This window comes from Gymnoscopelus braueri (assembly GCF_963280865.1).
Source record: "Gymnoscopelus braueri genome assembly, chromosome: 4".
NCBI lineage: Eukaryota > Metazoa > Chordata > Actinopteri > Myctophiformes > Myctophidae > Gymnoscopelus > Gymnoscopelus braueri.
The window spans coordinates 9,629,266-9,645,551 of NC_137605.1; the positions used below are offsets into that span (position 1 = coordinate 9,629,266).

General features: G+C 38.0%; 1 protein-coding gene across 3 annotated transcripts; it reads left to right on the forward strand.

Annotated features, from left to right (window-relative positions):
- Nucleotides 1–424: 424 nt before the first annotated feature.
- On the forward strand, nucleotides 425–7,282 carry LOC308084728 (tumor necrosis factor receptor superfamily member 14-like). Of its 3 annotated transcripts, XR_013933109.1 has the most exons (9): nucleotides 425–538; nucleotides 1,725–1,844; nucleotides 2,007–2,100; nucleotides 2,275–2,400; nucleotides 3,795–3,944; nucleotides 5,017–5,104; nucleotides 5,201–5,615; nucleotides 5,718–6,970; nucleotides 7,074–7,282. XR_013933109.1 is itself a non-coding variant. In XM_080427574.1 (8 exons), the coding sequence occupies exons 2-8, from the start codon at nucleotides 1,803–1,805 to the stop codon at nucleotides 5,224–5,226; spliced, it is 570 nt and encodes a 189-aa protein (XP_080283700.1). In that variant the 5' UTR covers nucleotides 425–538; nucleotides 1,725–1,802; the 3' UTR covers nucleotides 5,227–5,364. The 3 variants fall into 3 exon arrangements, 1 of the variants encoding a protein (XP_080283700.1); XR_013933108.1 differs by having other exon boundaries at nucleotides 5,201–6,970; XM_080427574.1 differs by lacking the exons at nucleotides 5,718–6,970; nucleotides 7,074–7,282 and adding an exon at nucleotides 4,519–4,562 and having other exon boundaries at nucleotides 5,201–5,364.
- Nucleotides 7,283–16,286: the final 9,004 nt, after the last annotated feature.

A 16,286-nucleotide genomic window follows, 5' to 3' on the forward strand; every position in this document is an offset into this window, starting at 1 on the left:
TGTAACACCTCACTCCTACAATTCCAAGTGCTTATCAGTTCAAATAGGATTATTTTGGGGGGTCACAGCTTGAAAAGGCTGAGAACCACTGATGTAGATTACCTGTTATTAATACCTGTTGGATTCTGTCTGCCTGCGGGGAGGGCCAATGGGAGAAATGAACATGAGCATAAGATTATGATTATAATTTCGCCCCTCTTTTCTGATATACTAAAATTTCATTTGTTAGACAGACAAATAAGGAGGAAATTAGCTGTGTTTCAGACCTGTCTCTGTCTCAGCAGCACATGAGATCTGGCAACAAAACAACATTCATGTGGGGTGAACAGAATACCCGTTGGCATCCTTCCAACACCATTGGAATGCCATTCATTCCAAAGCCATTGCAATGAGCATCTCTGGCCTCACCTGAACCTATGAGAGGGCTGGATTAGTCATTTGTTTCCTTGTATGATCCTGCTTGTTGCTCATGTATAGGCCTACCGTAGAAGCTTCTACTATCTTTCTCCAGTTGACTGGACCTGGATACATTATTGGAGTAAGTTATGGATATTTGTTATATAATTACTATGTTTCCGTCTTTAATGGTGAATGAGTGTTTTGATTTGATTAGTTCTTATAGGGTACCTTTGAATGTTTTATTTTGTTAAAAAGTTAAAGCTCTACATTCTGATAGTAATCATTACTATAGAATGTTTGATCAGTAACAAGGGTCTCCTCTCCCCATATCTCTCTAGCTCTTTAAAAAACTGAAAATATAATTTCACGTGGGTTACAAATTCCATCCAATCGGGCAAAAGAACCCGGTAAAGATTTATCAGCTTATGTTCCATTTCCGATTTGATTGGTCATTTAATTGAACTTGCCAATTTCACTTGTTTATCATTTATCCAGTGTGAGATCCCTCTCCTGATTGGATGAAATTGGTATACTAAGCTGAAAATGTGTTTTATGTTTACTAAAAAGCTGGAGAGACTATATTTTCGCCCCTGTCTGTCTGTCTGTCTGTCCGTCCGTGTGTGTGTGTGTGTGTGTGTGTGTGTGTGTGTGTGTGTGTGTGTGTGTGTGTGTGTGTGTGTGTGTGTGTGTGTGTGTGTGTGTGTGTGTGTGTGTGTGTGTGTGTGTGTGTGTGTGTGTGTGTGTGTGTGTGTGTATTCCGGCACCGTTGAAGTGATCCACGTGAAACTGTGTAGGCGCACTCCCTGGAGCCCAGAGCACAATCTCTGCCCCACATTCTTTACAAGATTTTTGCAAAAGAAATGTTTTAATATTACTCCTACAGATTTTGTCGAAACCTCACGCAAATCACTACACATTATCTCACATTTATTTAAAAATGTGTAGCTCTATTTGCAAGTTTAAGAAAATGTATAAAATTGATATGGTAATTAAATAGAAAATCATTATCATAATAAATATAACATGTAATATTTACAAATATAGAAATATTGTCTTTTGTTTCTACTGATTGATGTTTCTGCAATTGTTCTTCTGTTTTATATAGCTTATTTAAAGTAAGAAGGTAGGCACTGTAAGCTAAGGCTTCAGCCAACACCTTTTCTAGTCTAGCTGTCTTGTGTTTGTTTTGTTGTATGAAGTGTCATATTTGTACATGGCTAATGCCCGAAATAAACTACTACTACTACTGATAGTGAATGAAGCACTCTAATTACCCTGTAATGTAACATGTAATATGTTTGTATTTGTTTTCCTTTTTCTTCCAGACATTCCAGATGTGTTTTGAAAAGGCTCATGATTGCTGTTGTCATTATTGATGAAAACCACTGAACATCTTTTATGAAATGGAGAGAAAACGTTGTGTATTTGATTCATTTGTCTTACTGGTAATGCAATTAATTATGCAAAGAGCATATCCCTCAACTGTACGTCATACTCACTCAATGTAATTTAAACTATTTCCAGCTATTAAACAGGTTAACACCTTAATGATATTTTTTTAAAGACAAACTTGAATAACTAATGATCATGTTTTTATTATTCAATAGATTTGCATCATGCATATGGATGTTGGACGTGCTGCCACTTGTTCTGATGTGGAGTATAATCTAGGGGGCAAATGCTGCCCCCTCTGTCCCTCTGGTGAGAACTACATTCATTTCATGTATTGTCTGGGTGTCCTTTGCCTGTTGTGCATTAGTGCGTGCGTGCGTGTGTGCGTGCGTGCGTGCGTGCGTACGTTACTGTATGTTATGTCATATTTAATTACAAAGGTATTTAGTCATCTATAACAATATACATTTGTGTCCTATACAGGAAGTCATGTTTCTAAACATTGCACACAGGAAGCAGGTACATCATGTGTTTCTTGCACTGAGGGAACCTTCATGGATCAACCTAATGGACGCACCAACTGTTTTCCATGTAACACCTGTTCTGCAGGTATTGTAGTTAATAATAATAATTGTTTTCCATGTAACAAATATCCGGACTCGTGAGGTGCTCTGATACCTACCAAACATGGCACACACACTGTTCTGGGGTCTGCCATGACAATAGTCACCAGGGGCAATGCGTGGCCCCCAGGGACTATGTCAGGAGCTCTCCGGTGACCACAGGCCACATGTTCAGGCGGCTATGGGGCCTTCAAATCTAGTCCTAGTCACCAAGTTATGGGTAAATAGTGGCTGTCGAGATGTGAATGGTGAAGCAAACTCAAGTCGGGATAGTTTAACTTAAATTCATTAATTCCTTTGCATCGGCCCGTTTGTGTCAATTCACATCTTTGTGTTGGCTTTGTACGTAAGCGTGCGGTCCGCACCAAAAATATTTTCACCTCTAGTCTGAACACACTATTACAATAACGATCTTAGGGCTGTATCTTACCTAACATTAAACGATGCAAAGTGCATTTTTTGGACATGTTTTTTGAAACATCATTTTGGACATGTCCCGAAGGCACTTGTGCCTTGTGCTTTAGACCTTATGCCATCTTACTTGTGCCACCTTGTGTTACAGATAATCTTAATAGGGCCCAAAATGTTGCATCAGCCCTCCCAGACAACATTTTGCAAACACCAAATGAGTTAAGATAACACAAAACTTTATTGATCCCTGGAGGGACCTTCAGGGGTAACACTTTGCTTAAAGGTCAGGTCTAGAATGCATTATAATCACATTTATAATGCATTATAATGCACTTAGAAGGCAAAGTGTTACCTGGTAGTTATAATGTGCTGTTCCACTGAGTTAATAATGCATTATGACCAGCACTTATACATTATATTATTATAAGTTATAATACATCATAAACCTTGTTTAGTTGTTATGCATAATTATAAACATGTGTTATAATCACATTTATAATGCATTATAATTAGTGACACAACAGCAGTGACAACAAAGAAATGTGTGTAGGGAGGAAGTAATTGGCATAACGACTACATTGGGGAGAAAAAGGGAGGAAATAGCTACTCAAAATTAAAAATAAATTAAAAGAGGAAGAGTAAATAGTTGAATGACTACAGCCAGAAACTTAATTGATTATCTCATGAATGCTGCATGTTCTCACTATACACAAACCATCCATAATCCCATTTGGTACTGATCTATCACTCTACCCCAGCTGTCTAAGCATAATGACTGATCCAATGGCATTATTTATTATCAACAGCACATATCTGATGGGATAAATAGAATGATGAACTATAGAAGAGTCCATAGAGAATACATGTATTTTTTTTATTTTTAATCCAATCAGAAAATATTGCTCTACAGTTAAATTCATTTAGTTTTGCATTTGAGAAGCTTTTTTTGCTCTCATCTTTAATCCACAGGTTTGAAAGTGAAGACGCCATGTACACCAACATCAGATGCAGTGTGTGAACCATTAGAGGGATTCTACTGTGTATCTCCAACAGAGAATGGATGTTTTAAAACACCGAAACGCAGCATCTGCAGACCTGGTCAATACATGGTTCAAAGAGGTTAGTCTACTTATTTAACCCATTAAGAGCCGGACATTTTAGTCATATTTTATACTTTGGCTATTCAAAAATAGCAGATCTACACGCTATGAGCTTGTAGACAAGCATTCAAGACTGGCTTATAGATTCATGTCTGCTCTTGAATGCCAAAAATCTGAAAAGATGGTTGCTTGAAAAACCAAAGCTGCAACCATTTTGTGATCATGTTTTAGGTTTATTTTTAGGCTATGTAATGTTACGTAAATGTCTTCCACCGTTTGTCTGTCTGTTTTTCTGATTGTATGTTTTGTGTGAGGACTGCGGATGAAAATTAGCGTCTTTGCTAAATCCGGTGTATTTACGTTCATGTGACATTCATTAATATGCTCTGTGCTGTCTAAATAAACAAATAAAGTAAAGTAAAAAGATCTCACTGGGTGAAAAGGGTGATATACCTGGATCTGTGGGCAGGGCATATCCCCACCAAACATAAATGATGGGTGGGAGTTTTTTGAATGAATGCGGGAGAGGACTAGGACACTTAGAAATGTGTATATCAGCCTTTAAAATACCTGGATCTCTCTTTTCTCTGCAGACACTCTGTTACAAGTCATGTATTTAAAAAAATACTTGAACTGTGTAAGTACTTGAGTCAAAGTATAGATACTCCTGGTCAAATATTATTCAACTTACAAGTGGAAGTTGCTCTGTCAAATGTGTAGTCTATTGAATTAAAGTACTGGAGTACTTGCTTTTTTAACAATGCATATTTTCACAATTTTTCAAAAATAGCAGATCTGCTATTTTTTGAAAAATCATGAAAATGTGTGCAAACCTTTGAATATTATATTTTTTAAAGCTAACATTTTAACTCAAATCTTTGCTTCTGGGGGTCCCTGGAACAACACATTTTGAGATGGGGGTCGGCGGCCAAATACATATCATTTCAACATTTAATTCAGAAAACTGTTTCTGGATTTAGAAGACGTTTTTAGAATCGACCTCAGGGTTAAAAATGATAGGACAGAGGACCGGGTTTAGGAGATCTTGATTCATCATAACACAGGGATTGTGTTTTCTTGTTTGACAATAGGAACATCATCTACAGATACTAAGTGTGCTGACTGTACTGGTGATACATATTCAGATGGTACTTTTACAGCTTGTCAACCACACACCGAGTAAGTGTAAATTAACTTCTGTCCAACCTTCACCAAACAAATAAAATACAAAATAAATAAAAAAAGACCCAATACATTTTCTTTCTGTTATTCCAGCTGTAAATCTATTGGCTGTCGACTAAAAGAACCAGGAAACCATTCAAATGATTCTACATGTGAAACAAAGTCTTCACATTTTGCTGCTGTGTTCCTTGGTGTTTTTGTCGGTGTTGTTATCGGCGGTGTTTCGTCTGCCGTCTATGATGTCCATCTTTTCGATGTTGTCGGTGTTGTTATCGGCGGTGTTTCGTCTGCCGTCTCTGATGTCCGTCGTTTCGGTGTTGTCGGTGTTGTTATCGGCGGTGTTTCGTCTGCCGTCTCTGATGTCCGTCGTATCGGTGTTGTCGGTGTTGTCGTTGGTGGTGTTATTGGTGTTTGCGTTGCTTATTTTGTTGCTGGTGGTGTTTCTTGTATTGTTAGTGGTGTTTATAATCTTGTCAGTGGCATAGTTGGTAGTGTTGTTTATGAACAGGTTGGTGGTGTATTGTGTATTGTTTTTCATCCTGTTAGTGTTGTAGTTCATGGTGTTTATGGTCTTGTCAGTGGCATAGTTGATCGTGTTGTTTATGAACAGGTTGGTGGTGTATTGTGTATTATTTTCCATCCTGTTAGTGGTGTAGTTGGTTATGTTTATGATCTTGTTAGTGGTGTAGTTCATGGGCTTGTTAGTGGTGTAGTTGGTAGTTATATTCTACACTATGCTAAGGACATACTGGCCACTAGGGGGTGGTGGCGCTAGTGAGCAATTAGATTGATATCCTATATATAGATTTTATATAAATAGATACATATAAATAGATACCTATTAATACCATGGTTATAAATACCATAGACTATAAATAACTTTATGGTACACCATCTGGTGTTATTATTATTATTATTTTTTTGTTAATGTATTTATAGGTCAAGCGGTGTTAGTGAAGGTTTAAAATAAACTTTATGGTAAACAGGTGGTTGGGTGTGTTATGTATATAAGAATGGTGGGTAGGGCTTACTATAGGGTATACAGTATATAGGTGTGGGTATGGTTGTTCAGTATCTGCTCTTCCTCTCTCATTTTGTATGATAATATGGCTTCTAAGGATGTTGAAGGTATGTCTGATACCGATCTACAAGTTAATGCTTGTGATGTAATGTCAAAAGACATCAAAAGAAGATGGGTGGATTCCTCAGACGTACTAAGAGTAATGATCCTGAAGTCCATATAGAATACAAAGGGGCAGATAGGTGTGTATATGATTTTCGATATAAGGATGGGTATGTTACCATGAGTAATGGTGATTTAGGGTGTATCTATAGGCCATATAGAGTTACAGATCTAACTATGCCTGTTAGAGACAGTGTTATCTTCCGTAACTGGATATGTGGTGAGATGACTAAGGATAGGACTTTCCTTAATTATATATGGGATGATTTTGCATGGAATAATCCCTATGAGAATAGACAGTATAGGATCAGTGGGGTGGGTGGAGATAGATATGATTCTGATTCTTTCATAGATTTTTTTTCATCGCTTTTCCCCTGAGGGGAAAATGGTAATGCATGAGGATGCTGTAGAGTTATCTCTTGAGCATACGGATCCTGATATGTATGAAATTAGAGTTCATTTTGCAATACAGTGGCGTGATTGGGATGACCTGCAAGGAGTGTTCGAACAGATTGACGAGGCTATCCTCGGAGGATGTTTCAGTTACGAATACGAATGCATCAGGAGAAAGATTCTTTACGGCAATAATTCGTCTATTTACTAACTCTGTATACCAATCCTTTGCTGTCTGAGTCGAGGATCAACAGAAGACTCGATTTCTGATGAATCTCAATAAAACGGTAAATAGTGGGGGTACTTTTATTATTTTATATGTATATTTGATTATACATATCACTGAATATTAACTCTACTGTATATATGTATTACATATGTTTTATCCAGGACGACGTACTCCTGAGCTGCGTGCTCCTACAGACAATGCGGTGGAGTATACTGCATCTCATCTAGAGGACGATACCGTAACCGCATGGATAAAGGAATATGATCAGACCGACGGAAAACAGCATTTGTCATCACTATACACTCCAGAGTGTATAAATAATATAAATATGCATATTATATGTGTGTGTGTGTGTGTGTGTGTGTGTGTGTGTGTGTGTGTGTGTGTGTGTGTGTGTGTGTGTGTGTGTGTGTATAGATATATATATATATATATATATATATATATATATATATATATATATATATATATATATATATATATATATATATATATATATATATATATATATATATATATATATATATGTATATATATATATATATATATATATATATATATATATATATAGATATAGATATATATATATATATATATATATATATATATATATGGGTAAAGTGGTGATAATATAATGACACATGCAAGTATCTGACAATATATGAAGTCACTATACGAACTTTGATGAGGCTGTACTGCTTTGTTTTAAAAAAATATAAGGTTTTCTTCATTTCCTGAAAAACTAAAAAGAAATTACTATATTTTGTTGTTTCATTTCCTGAAAAATTAGGTTTTGGAGGTAGCTGGTTGCTGCTGGACAGCAGAGATATAATAAATTAATTATTGTAATCAAATGTTATATTATAATTGCATATATTATAATACTATGTATTATAATGTATATGATATATTATAATATAATAGATATTGTATTAATGATGTAATCTATTATTATTATATATGTTTAAATATAATATATTATTATAATGTTATATGTTGTATTATTGTATATATGATATAACATCAATGATATCATATTTATATTTTAAATATTTTATAATATAAATATAAATAATGTTATGAGATATAAATATAAAAATATTTATATATATTTATTTATATACATTTATAAATGTTTTTTAAATATATAAATATACAAATGAGCCATAAATGAGCCAGTCTTTTGAACAGCTCTGTGAAAGGAACGGATCGCCAAGATCCGGCTCCCTTAAAAGATTGATTGATTGATTGATGTAGTTTATTTAGTAAGACATGAGAATAGTACATGACAGTACATAACAGTACATGGAAGTACAAATTCACAATACAAGGTCTACTAAACTGGAACTCTCATTAAGCACTAAGCTTGTTTAAGATGAGAACCCCATGCACACAAATCATGATGAAATATAAGAGGCAGATAGATATACACACTACTATACAGAATGTCATACAATCAGCTTTCAGGTTACTGGTATGAAGAGAGAAAAAAAAATATATATATATACAAAAGAGGAAAATGAAGGAGGGGGGGGTAGGGGGGGGTAGGTTAAGACTTAGACAGGGGCCATTTTCGAATTGCAGCCTCCTGAAGGTGTATCTTTAGGGCAGTTTTGAAAGTGAGTAGGGTTTTACACTCCTTTACTCCTTTTGGTAGGGCATTCCACATTTTTGATGAATAGCATGAGAACGAGTTCATTCCCTTAGTTGAGTTCTGGGTTGAACATGATTTGTGGAGCTGCCTCTGGTGTTATGATCATGGACTGCATTAACATTTTGGAAGTATTTTGACAAATACAGGGGGATCCCAATGTTGTAGTGTATCTTGAAGACCAGGCCCATAGCAAGTTGCCATACTCTGTCCTCAACCCTAAGCCATCCAATCCTAGCAAAATGAACAGGGGTTAGATGGGTTTTGTGATTGAGGCCAAGAAGTAGCCTTACAAGTTTGTTTTGGGATGTTTGGAGCCTTGTTTTTAAGGCCTTGGAGGTGTTGTGATACCATGAAGTGCATGCATAATCATAATGACCTTGAATGAGGGCCCCTGCAAGAATTTTCAGAGTATTCTTACTGACTAGACGATCAATCCTCCACAAAAAGCGTGTTGTTTGGTTGACATTTTTGATCACTTTTTCGGCGTTTTTGTTACCAGAGAGGTTTGCCTCCAAGATGGAGCCCAGGTAGGTAATTTCATCCTTCTTTTGATGACATCATCACCCACTTTGATCGTGAAACTCTCTGCCTTGCTAAGGTTAGGACTGGACCCAAAGAGGATGGATTCAGTTTTACCCAGGTGTAATGAAAGTTTGTTGTCAGAGAGCCAGATGCAGATCTTGTTGAGTTCGGAGCTGAGAGTTTTCTCAACCTGCAGCCTGTCCCTGTCCGAGACTAGCAGGGCCGAGTCATCTGCGAACAGGAACAGTTTGCAGAGCCATACATCCCATCTCTATTGTGCTGGTGATGTACGTGGAATGTGAATACTGATTAAGTGTGACATATCTATTGGTAAATAGACGTGTGAACTACTTCGAAACTTCCATATGCTGTGATTAACACCACTTCAATAGCACAGGAAGGCATCACCTTGAAGCACCATTATTACCTGAAAAGCCGTTTGAACAGCTATTATAGTTTACTATGTATAGGCGATATATTTTGGCAGTGGTGGAAAAAGTACTCAAAGTGGTTACTTAAGTTAAGTACCAATATTGCAATATAGAAATACTCTGTTACAAGTTTAAATCCATACAACTTAGCAATACACATTTTTGGAACAAAATGCCTCAAATCATGAATGAAGTGTCTGTTTGCCGTGAAAGGCCTAAGAAGAAATGCCACCCTTTTCACATTGGCCTATTATAGCGCCACCAGGAGGCCATAATAACCTACCTGACCTGGTGGAGACCTGTGCTCCGAGGAGCACTTTTTCTAGTTATTAATATTATTACTAGTGGTGGTGGTGGTAGTAGAAAATAGCAGATCTACAAGCTATCAACAAATAACTCATGGCAAATATCAACAACGTTTTAGAAACAGGGGCAAAGCCCTACCACCAGTCTTTACAAGTACCTTCACAGAAAAACAAGGGCAATGTCGCTTATAATTACAGGAGATGGCAACACTGAGCGTGTCATTTACTCCTAAATGTATTCAAATATTCTGTATTGGGCCCTAAATGTATACTGTAATTGAGGGGGGGAAGAATTATATGTATTTATCTCCTCATTTGTAATGGAAATGTATGCTGTTAGGGACTGTTTGTTATGTAGTTACCAGGGGGGGGTAGTCCAGATGTAATGTATTTATTTTTATTTCCCCCCCCCCCCCCCACCCAATAAACCATATTTTTTTTATATTGACACACACACACACACACACACACACACACACACACACACACACACACACACACACACACACACACACACACACACACACACACACACTCTCTCACACACACACACACACACACACACACACACACACACACTGCACACTGACTCCGCTGAGAGAGAGCATGATACACATAAACAACAGATTAGCACTAGTAAACATCTAATTAGTGTTTAATTACATTGTTTAATGGACCCAGTAATTTTCATATGCGCGCACGCGGGCTCACACACACACACACACACACACACACACACACACACACACACACACACACACACACACACACACACACACACACACACACACACACACACACACACACACACAGACAAACAAACAAACACACACAGAGAGAGAGAGAGAGGCCACCAAAGAATTACAGTTTATCTTAGTTATTTTATTTTATATTTTATTATTCTTATATACTGTAACCTATTTTCTGACATCTTTATTTTCTACTTTCTGATATTAAAACTGATAATTGTATTAAAATAATTCATATAATACACTGTAAATCAAATGTGTCGATGGCTGGGGTTAGACCAGTGGTTAAACGCTGATGATGGAAGTTAGTTTTATACAATGGCGCCACCTGCCTGCCAGTACAGATAACGTTGGTTTATATCACCACTTATGCTGTGTCTGATGCAGGCGTTCTCAAACGTTTGAATATCAAGGACATCTGAGAGTTACAGACCCAAGTGTCCATTTTGAACCCCCTCAGGGAGGGTCTACTTTGAGAACCTCTGGTGTCATTTAAGTCTGATACTGTCTGAAAGCATAGGATGCTGTGTCTATAGTTCAAGTTCAGGTTAAATTTGATTTAAAGAGAAAATCTGTCTCAATACAACAGATTGTCACCTTCTTCAACTAATCATGACCATAAAACGTTTGATTCTGTGATTTTTTTTTTGTGAAAACGGCAAAACAAAGGGTATTTATTCAATATAGTATATCATATAATTAAATATAAAATAAAATAAAATCACAGAAAAAAACGTTTTATGGTCATGATTCATGTCATGTCATGATGGCTTGATTCGAGGCTTAAATTAATAGATATAAATATTTTTGGAAAAATGCATTGAGTTTTTCCTTCCGGCACCAGGAAAAACCAGGAAGTGGGCACCTTCTTCAACTAATGGCCTAAGTCATTTTTTTGAGGAAAAAGTTATTTTTGCTTAAAGGGATATTTCACTTTCAGAAAAACTTTGGGTCATTTTATCATCTACTCAGGCTTTTGTCAGCCCCCCAGACCGTTTTTAAGTTGCTTGATTCAGTATTTAGATATTTGATATTCATTTTATCAGACACGCCCCCTTCCTATACAAACCCATTATAACTTCAAACTACATTTTTAACATGTTAGATTCATCTAAAACACCCGTCTTTTGGTGACTCACCCCGCCCTCCTAATACGCGAGGGGGCCGTGTTTTTTCGATTTATTTTTTATATTATTTTTGGAAATTGAAAAAAATGTAATACAATAAGAAAATTAAATAAAATAAGTGAAAAAAGTTATCGAAAAAACACGGCCCCCTCGCGTATTAGGAGGGCAGGGTGAGTCACCAGAACCAAGGACGGGTGTTTTTGATAAATCTAACATGGTTAAAATGGAGTTTGAAGTAAATACTGAATCAAGCAACTTAAAAACGGTCTGGGGGGCCTGAGTAGATGATAAAATGACCCAAAGTTTTTTTGAAAGTGAAATATCCCTTTAAGTCAGCTCCTCATGATACCTCTGGTAAAAATCGCCCATCTCCTAATTGAAAAGGATCATGCTGTTCCCTCCTCTTTTAGTATAATTGCCTATCTCCCTAGTGTGACTTAGGCCAAAATAGGCCATTCTTTTGGCCTAAGTCACATGTTTTGGTGAAAAAATTGCATAAGTCTGGAGTAAATCAGTAAATAATTTGGCCTAAGCCAGGTTTAATCCTATTTAAACCTATTTAAATCTCTTATGTTACATAACTGACATAACAGACACTATTATTTTGTATGTTAATAGTCATAATTTGTTATAAACATTTTGGGTGAAATGAGTAGGATTCTTTTGTTTTGGATAATTTTTTTTTCTTTTGATAATTTTTTTTAAAAGTAAAAAAAAGTTGACGACTGTCTGAATTAGCCTGGGCACCATTCCTTTTCGGGTATATGATCCGGTCGGGAGCGGAAGTAAAAAAAATAAAAAGTGGCCGGATGGGCAGAACCGGAAAGACGTCTCACCCCAAAATAGGTCCGTCCTAATAAAATCCTTGATGCGGCGTAGTTTAGCTTATTTTTTAAATGTAAATGTGCGTGCACTATCCGGTGACTATTTAGCGTCTGTATTATCCCACGGGGAAATTCTATTCCATTTAAATAGGGATTGGGGAACCAAAACAAAGCGGCACCGCAAAACCGGATGGGCAGAATCCGGAAAGAGGATTCTTTTTTCTTTTTTTCCCCAGTAGGCGTGGCCTAGACCGGCTCATATGGGTCTTTAGTAACACAGACCAGGCTTTCCTCCGAGGTGGAAAGACTGGTGATGCGAGGTTAGTCTGAATAGACGTTGTGTCAGTTGTATTATACTAGAAGTTCTGCCCGCTACGCGGGCAGAATTCTAGTACCCCCCCCCTACCCCCCCCCAAAGAAAATGTCGTTTGGGGGTACAAAATCATGGGATAAAAAAAAATAAAAAAAAACCCCAGAGGGTCTCCCCCCCCCCCCCTTAGGGGTCCCTGGAGGCCGTGACCTACAGACACTGCGAAGGAAAACTGTGAAGCCACAGCCACGCATGCAAGATGTTGCACATGAACTCTGCAGCCGCACTGAGGCGCTCCAACACAAACACTCTGACATTAAGCTTCACACAACAAACATCAGCAGCACACACAAACATTCACCACAATGACAAACAAATTACGTCCGCGCAAAAATAATCAAGGGCTCGCTTATTTTAGGGTTCAAAAATCGTGGGATAAAAATTTCCCCCAAAAAAGTTTTTAAATTTTTAACAGGGCATCGCCTCCTGCCGTCCTTCCTCTCTCTCCATCTCCGTGTCTCTCTCTCTCTCTCTCCCCTCTGGCCCTCTCTCTCTCCCTGTCTTCCTCTCTCTCCCTCGTTCCCTCTCTCTCTCTTTCCCTCCCTCCCTCCCTCTCTTCCTCTCTCTCCCTCTATGTCTCTCTGTCTCTCTCTGTCCGTCAGCGAAAATTCTGTCGCTGTGTTTGGCTAACTATTCTCTCTCTCCCACCCTCCCTCTCTCTCCCTGTGTGCGCGCATGGCTGTCCCCCCCGCCCCACCCCCACCACACTGACGCAACGGGACTGTTGACATGGCCATGCCCAAAATAGGTTGACTTATTCGGATACATGCGTGTGACTGGCCACCCCTGCCGGTTCTCTGAATTTTTATTTTTAAATAGGCTCTGTCATGAATAATTGACCACACATATGAAGTGAAACAACAAAATTCTATCCAAACGATATGTTATAAGTAAATTCCGTGCCTCAGAGAAGAAGTTTGAGAGCGTTGTATAAGCTAAAGTAAGAAATGAAGGCACTCGCACCCTGACTCGCACAAAACAATGGCTGCCGTTCGTCTTTTGTCGGCTGCACTCGGAGCCATTCGGGCTCACTCGAACTCGCCACCTGATTGGCCAGCTTTTGCTGTCAATCACAGAACGATGAGCGACGTTGCCATGTCCAGGTTTTGTAAGCGTGAAGTGGGTGTAAATTGGTTAGAGAAAGTGCGTCGACGCATGTGCAGTGGGCAGCTTTGTGTGTTAGGTTGCTTGTTGCTCGCTTAGGTTGCTTGTTGCTCGCGCACGATCTGGCAACAGCTGGTTTTTTGTCCTGAGTCGTTTGCCCTTTCAGCCAATGTCCCGATTGTAAGGTAGATGTGAGGCCTGTCAATTTGTCACTAATTGTGTGTCAATATTTTCTGGGACCTTTTATTGATAGTATACAGTAGACTGACAGGAAATGGGGAGAGAGAGAGATGGGGATTGACACACAGCAAAGGTTGTCGGGGTCTGGACTCGAACCCGCGACACGCTATTCAGCCTAGGTGCCCGGACCGCTACGCCAGTCGTCCGGGCCTGTGTGTTAATCGTTGAATATTTTTATACAGTAGTTTAATGTGTTTATTGTTTGTGTAAATAATGTAATGTGTTATAGTGTAAGAGAGAGAGAGAGAGAGAGAGAGAGAGAGAGAGAGAGAGAGAGAGAGAGAGAGGAGAGAGAGAGAGAGAGAGAGAGAGAGAGAGAGAGAGAGAGAGAGAGAGAGAGCAGAGTATCACATTATTTAGACTCCTCCCCGAGTCCCCACACATTTCTGTGTGTTGCCACTGCTGTTGTATCCTACTGGCTCACCAGTGAGGAGCCCCCACCGGAAGGACGTAGCGCCGTCATCCTACTCCTCCCATGCAACTCCTCCCAAAACATCATCAACCACTTTAGCCCTTATTTTATACCTAGGCTATTTGAAAATAGCCGATCTACAAGCTCACAACGATGCGACGCGTTGTGAGCTTGTGAGCTTTTACTTTTGTGATACTTTTACTTTTGGTATTTAAGTACATCTTGATACCAATACTTTAGTACTTTTAACTCAAGTACATTTTGAATTACGGACATCCGTAACATTGCAGTATTGATACTTTAACTTAAAGGGACCACACCATGAATTTCATTTTTTTTTGGGGGGGGGGGGGTCTTTTTTGGGCTCCCCAGTGTCTCTTGTACCCCAAATTTTTATTTTTTTTAACATTCAGTCATTCATTCTCATTTCAGAGATTTTCAGAATGGGCGTGTCTGAACAGGCCATTTCAGAATGGCAATGCAAGTGACATCACTTGCATTGCCATTGCTGATGGCCAGACAGAATTGCTCAGTAGCCCCCCCCTGCCCAAAAGGACGTTTTGGTATTGCAGCTGAAAGTGCTGTATAAGCCAAAGACAATTGACTTGGGATGAGTATATCTGAGTGATGATTTAGGCTCAAACCTTTTGAAAAAGGTTTGAGGGACATACACGATATTAAATATCAAATATTTTTTTTAAATTCATGGTGTAGTAAAACATTTGAGTACTTTTTCCATCACTGCACGCGCGCACACACTCCATGGAGGTATTCACCCTGCGTCACCTGAGCGCACGTGTGTCAATAATTGAACGTGATAGTTTCACGTGGTCATAGTTTAATGTTTTAACATTTCAGTGTGTTGCATAATTTAATGTGTTAATGCATTATTAGCTTAATTCGTTAATAATGTAACGATTTAATAGTTTTAATGTGTTATTATTATAGTTAGATGTAGATCTAGTGACTAGTCAATCAAACCCTTAGCAATTTAGCATAGCATAGAAGTGTGTATGTTAGTAATGATACAACAAAAACTTGTTTTAATGAGTAAAATGTAATTTAGTCCAATCTGTATGGTAGAGTATGTTAGTACAATATAACTTATACAATTGGGGTGGTTGTATTTAGTCTCCCTGTTCTTCTATTGAGACATTTAGATGGTGTCAAAGGTCATGTCTCACCTAGACACAGGATCTGACACTAATTCTGACCTGATGGCAGTGGTGTAAAGTAACAAAGTACATTTACTCAAGTACGGTACTTAAGTAGAATTTGAGGTATTTTGACTTTACTGGAGTGTTTCCAATTTTCAATACTTTTACTTCTACTCCACTACAATTATTTGAAAACTTTATTTACTAGTTACTTTGCGGATATAAATTATTATATTATAAAACATGAATCAACCACTTTAGCCCTATTTTATACATAAGCTATCACATGGCGACGCGTTGTGAGCTTGTAGATCTGCTATTTGTTTTGTACTTTTACTTTTGTTACTTTAAGTATATTTTGATGCCAATACTTTTGTACTTTTACTCAAGTAACATTTTGAACACAGGCCTTTTACTTGTAACAGAGTATTTTTATATTGTGTCATTGCTACTTATACTTAGGTAAAAAAAATGGAGTA

Bases quoted from the DNA above. Each gene is read 5' to 3' on its own strand.
- LOC308084728 (XM_080427574.1), top strand. From the start codon at position 1,803: ATGGAGAGAAAACGTTGTGTATTTGATTCATTTGTCTTACTG. The intron at 2,401-3,794 runs GTATTGTAGTTA...TTTAATCCACAG, and splicing joins ATGTAACACCTGTTCTGCAG to GTTTGAAAGTGAAGACGCCA. The intron at 3,945-4,518 runs GTTAGTCTACTT...TTTTCTCTGCAG, and splicing joins TCAATACATGGTTCAAAGAG to ACACTCTGTTACAAGTCATG.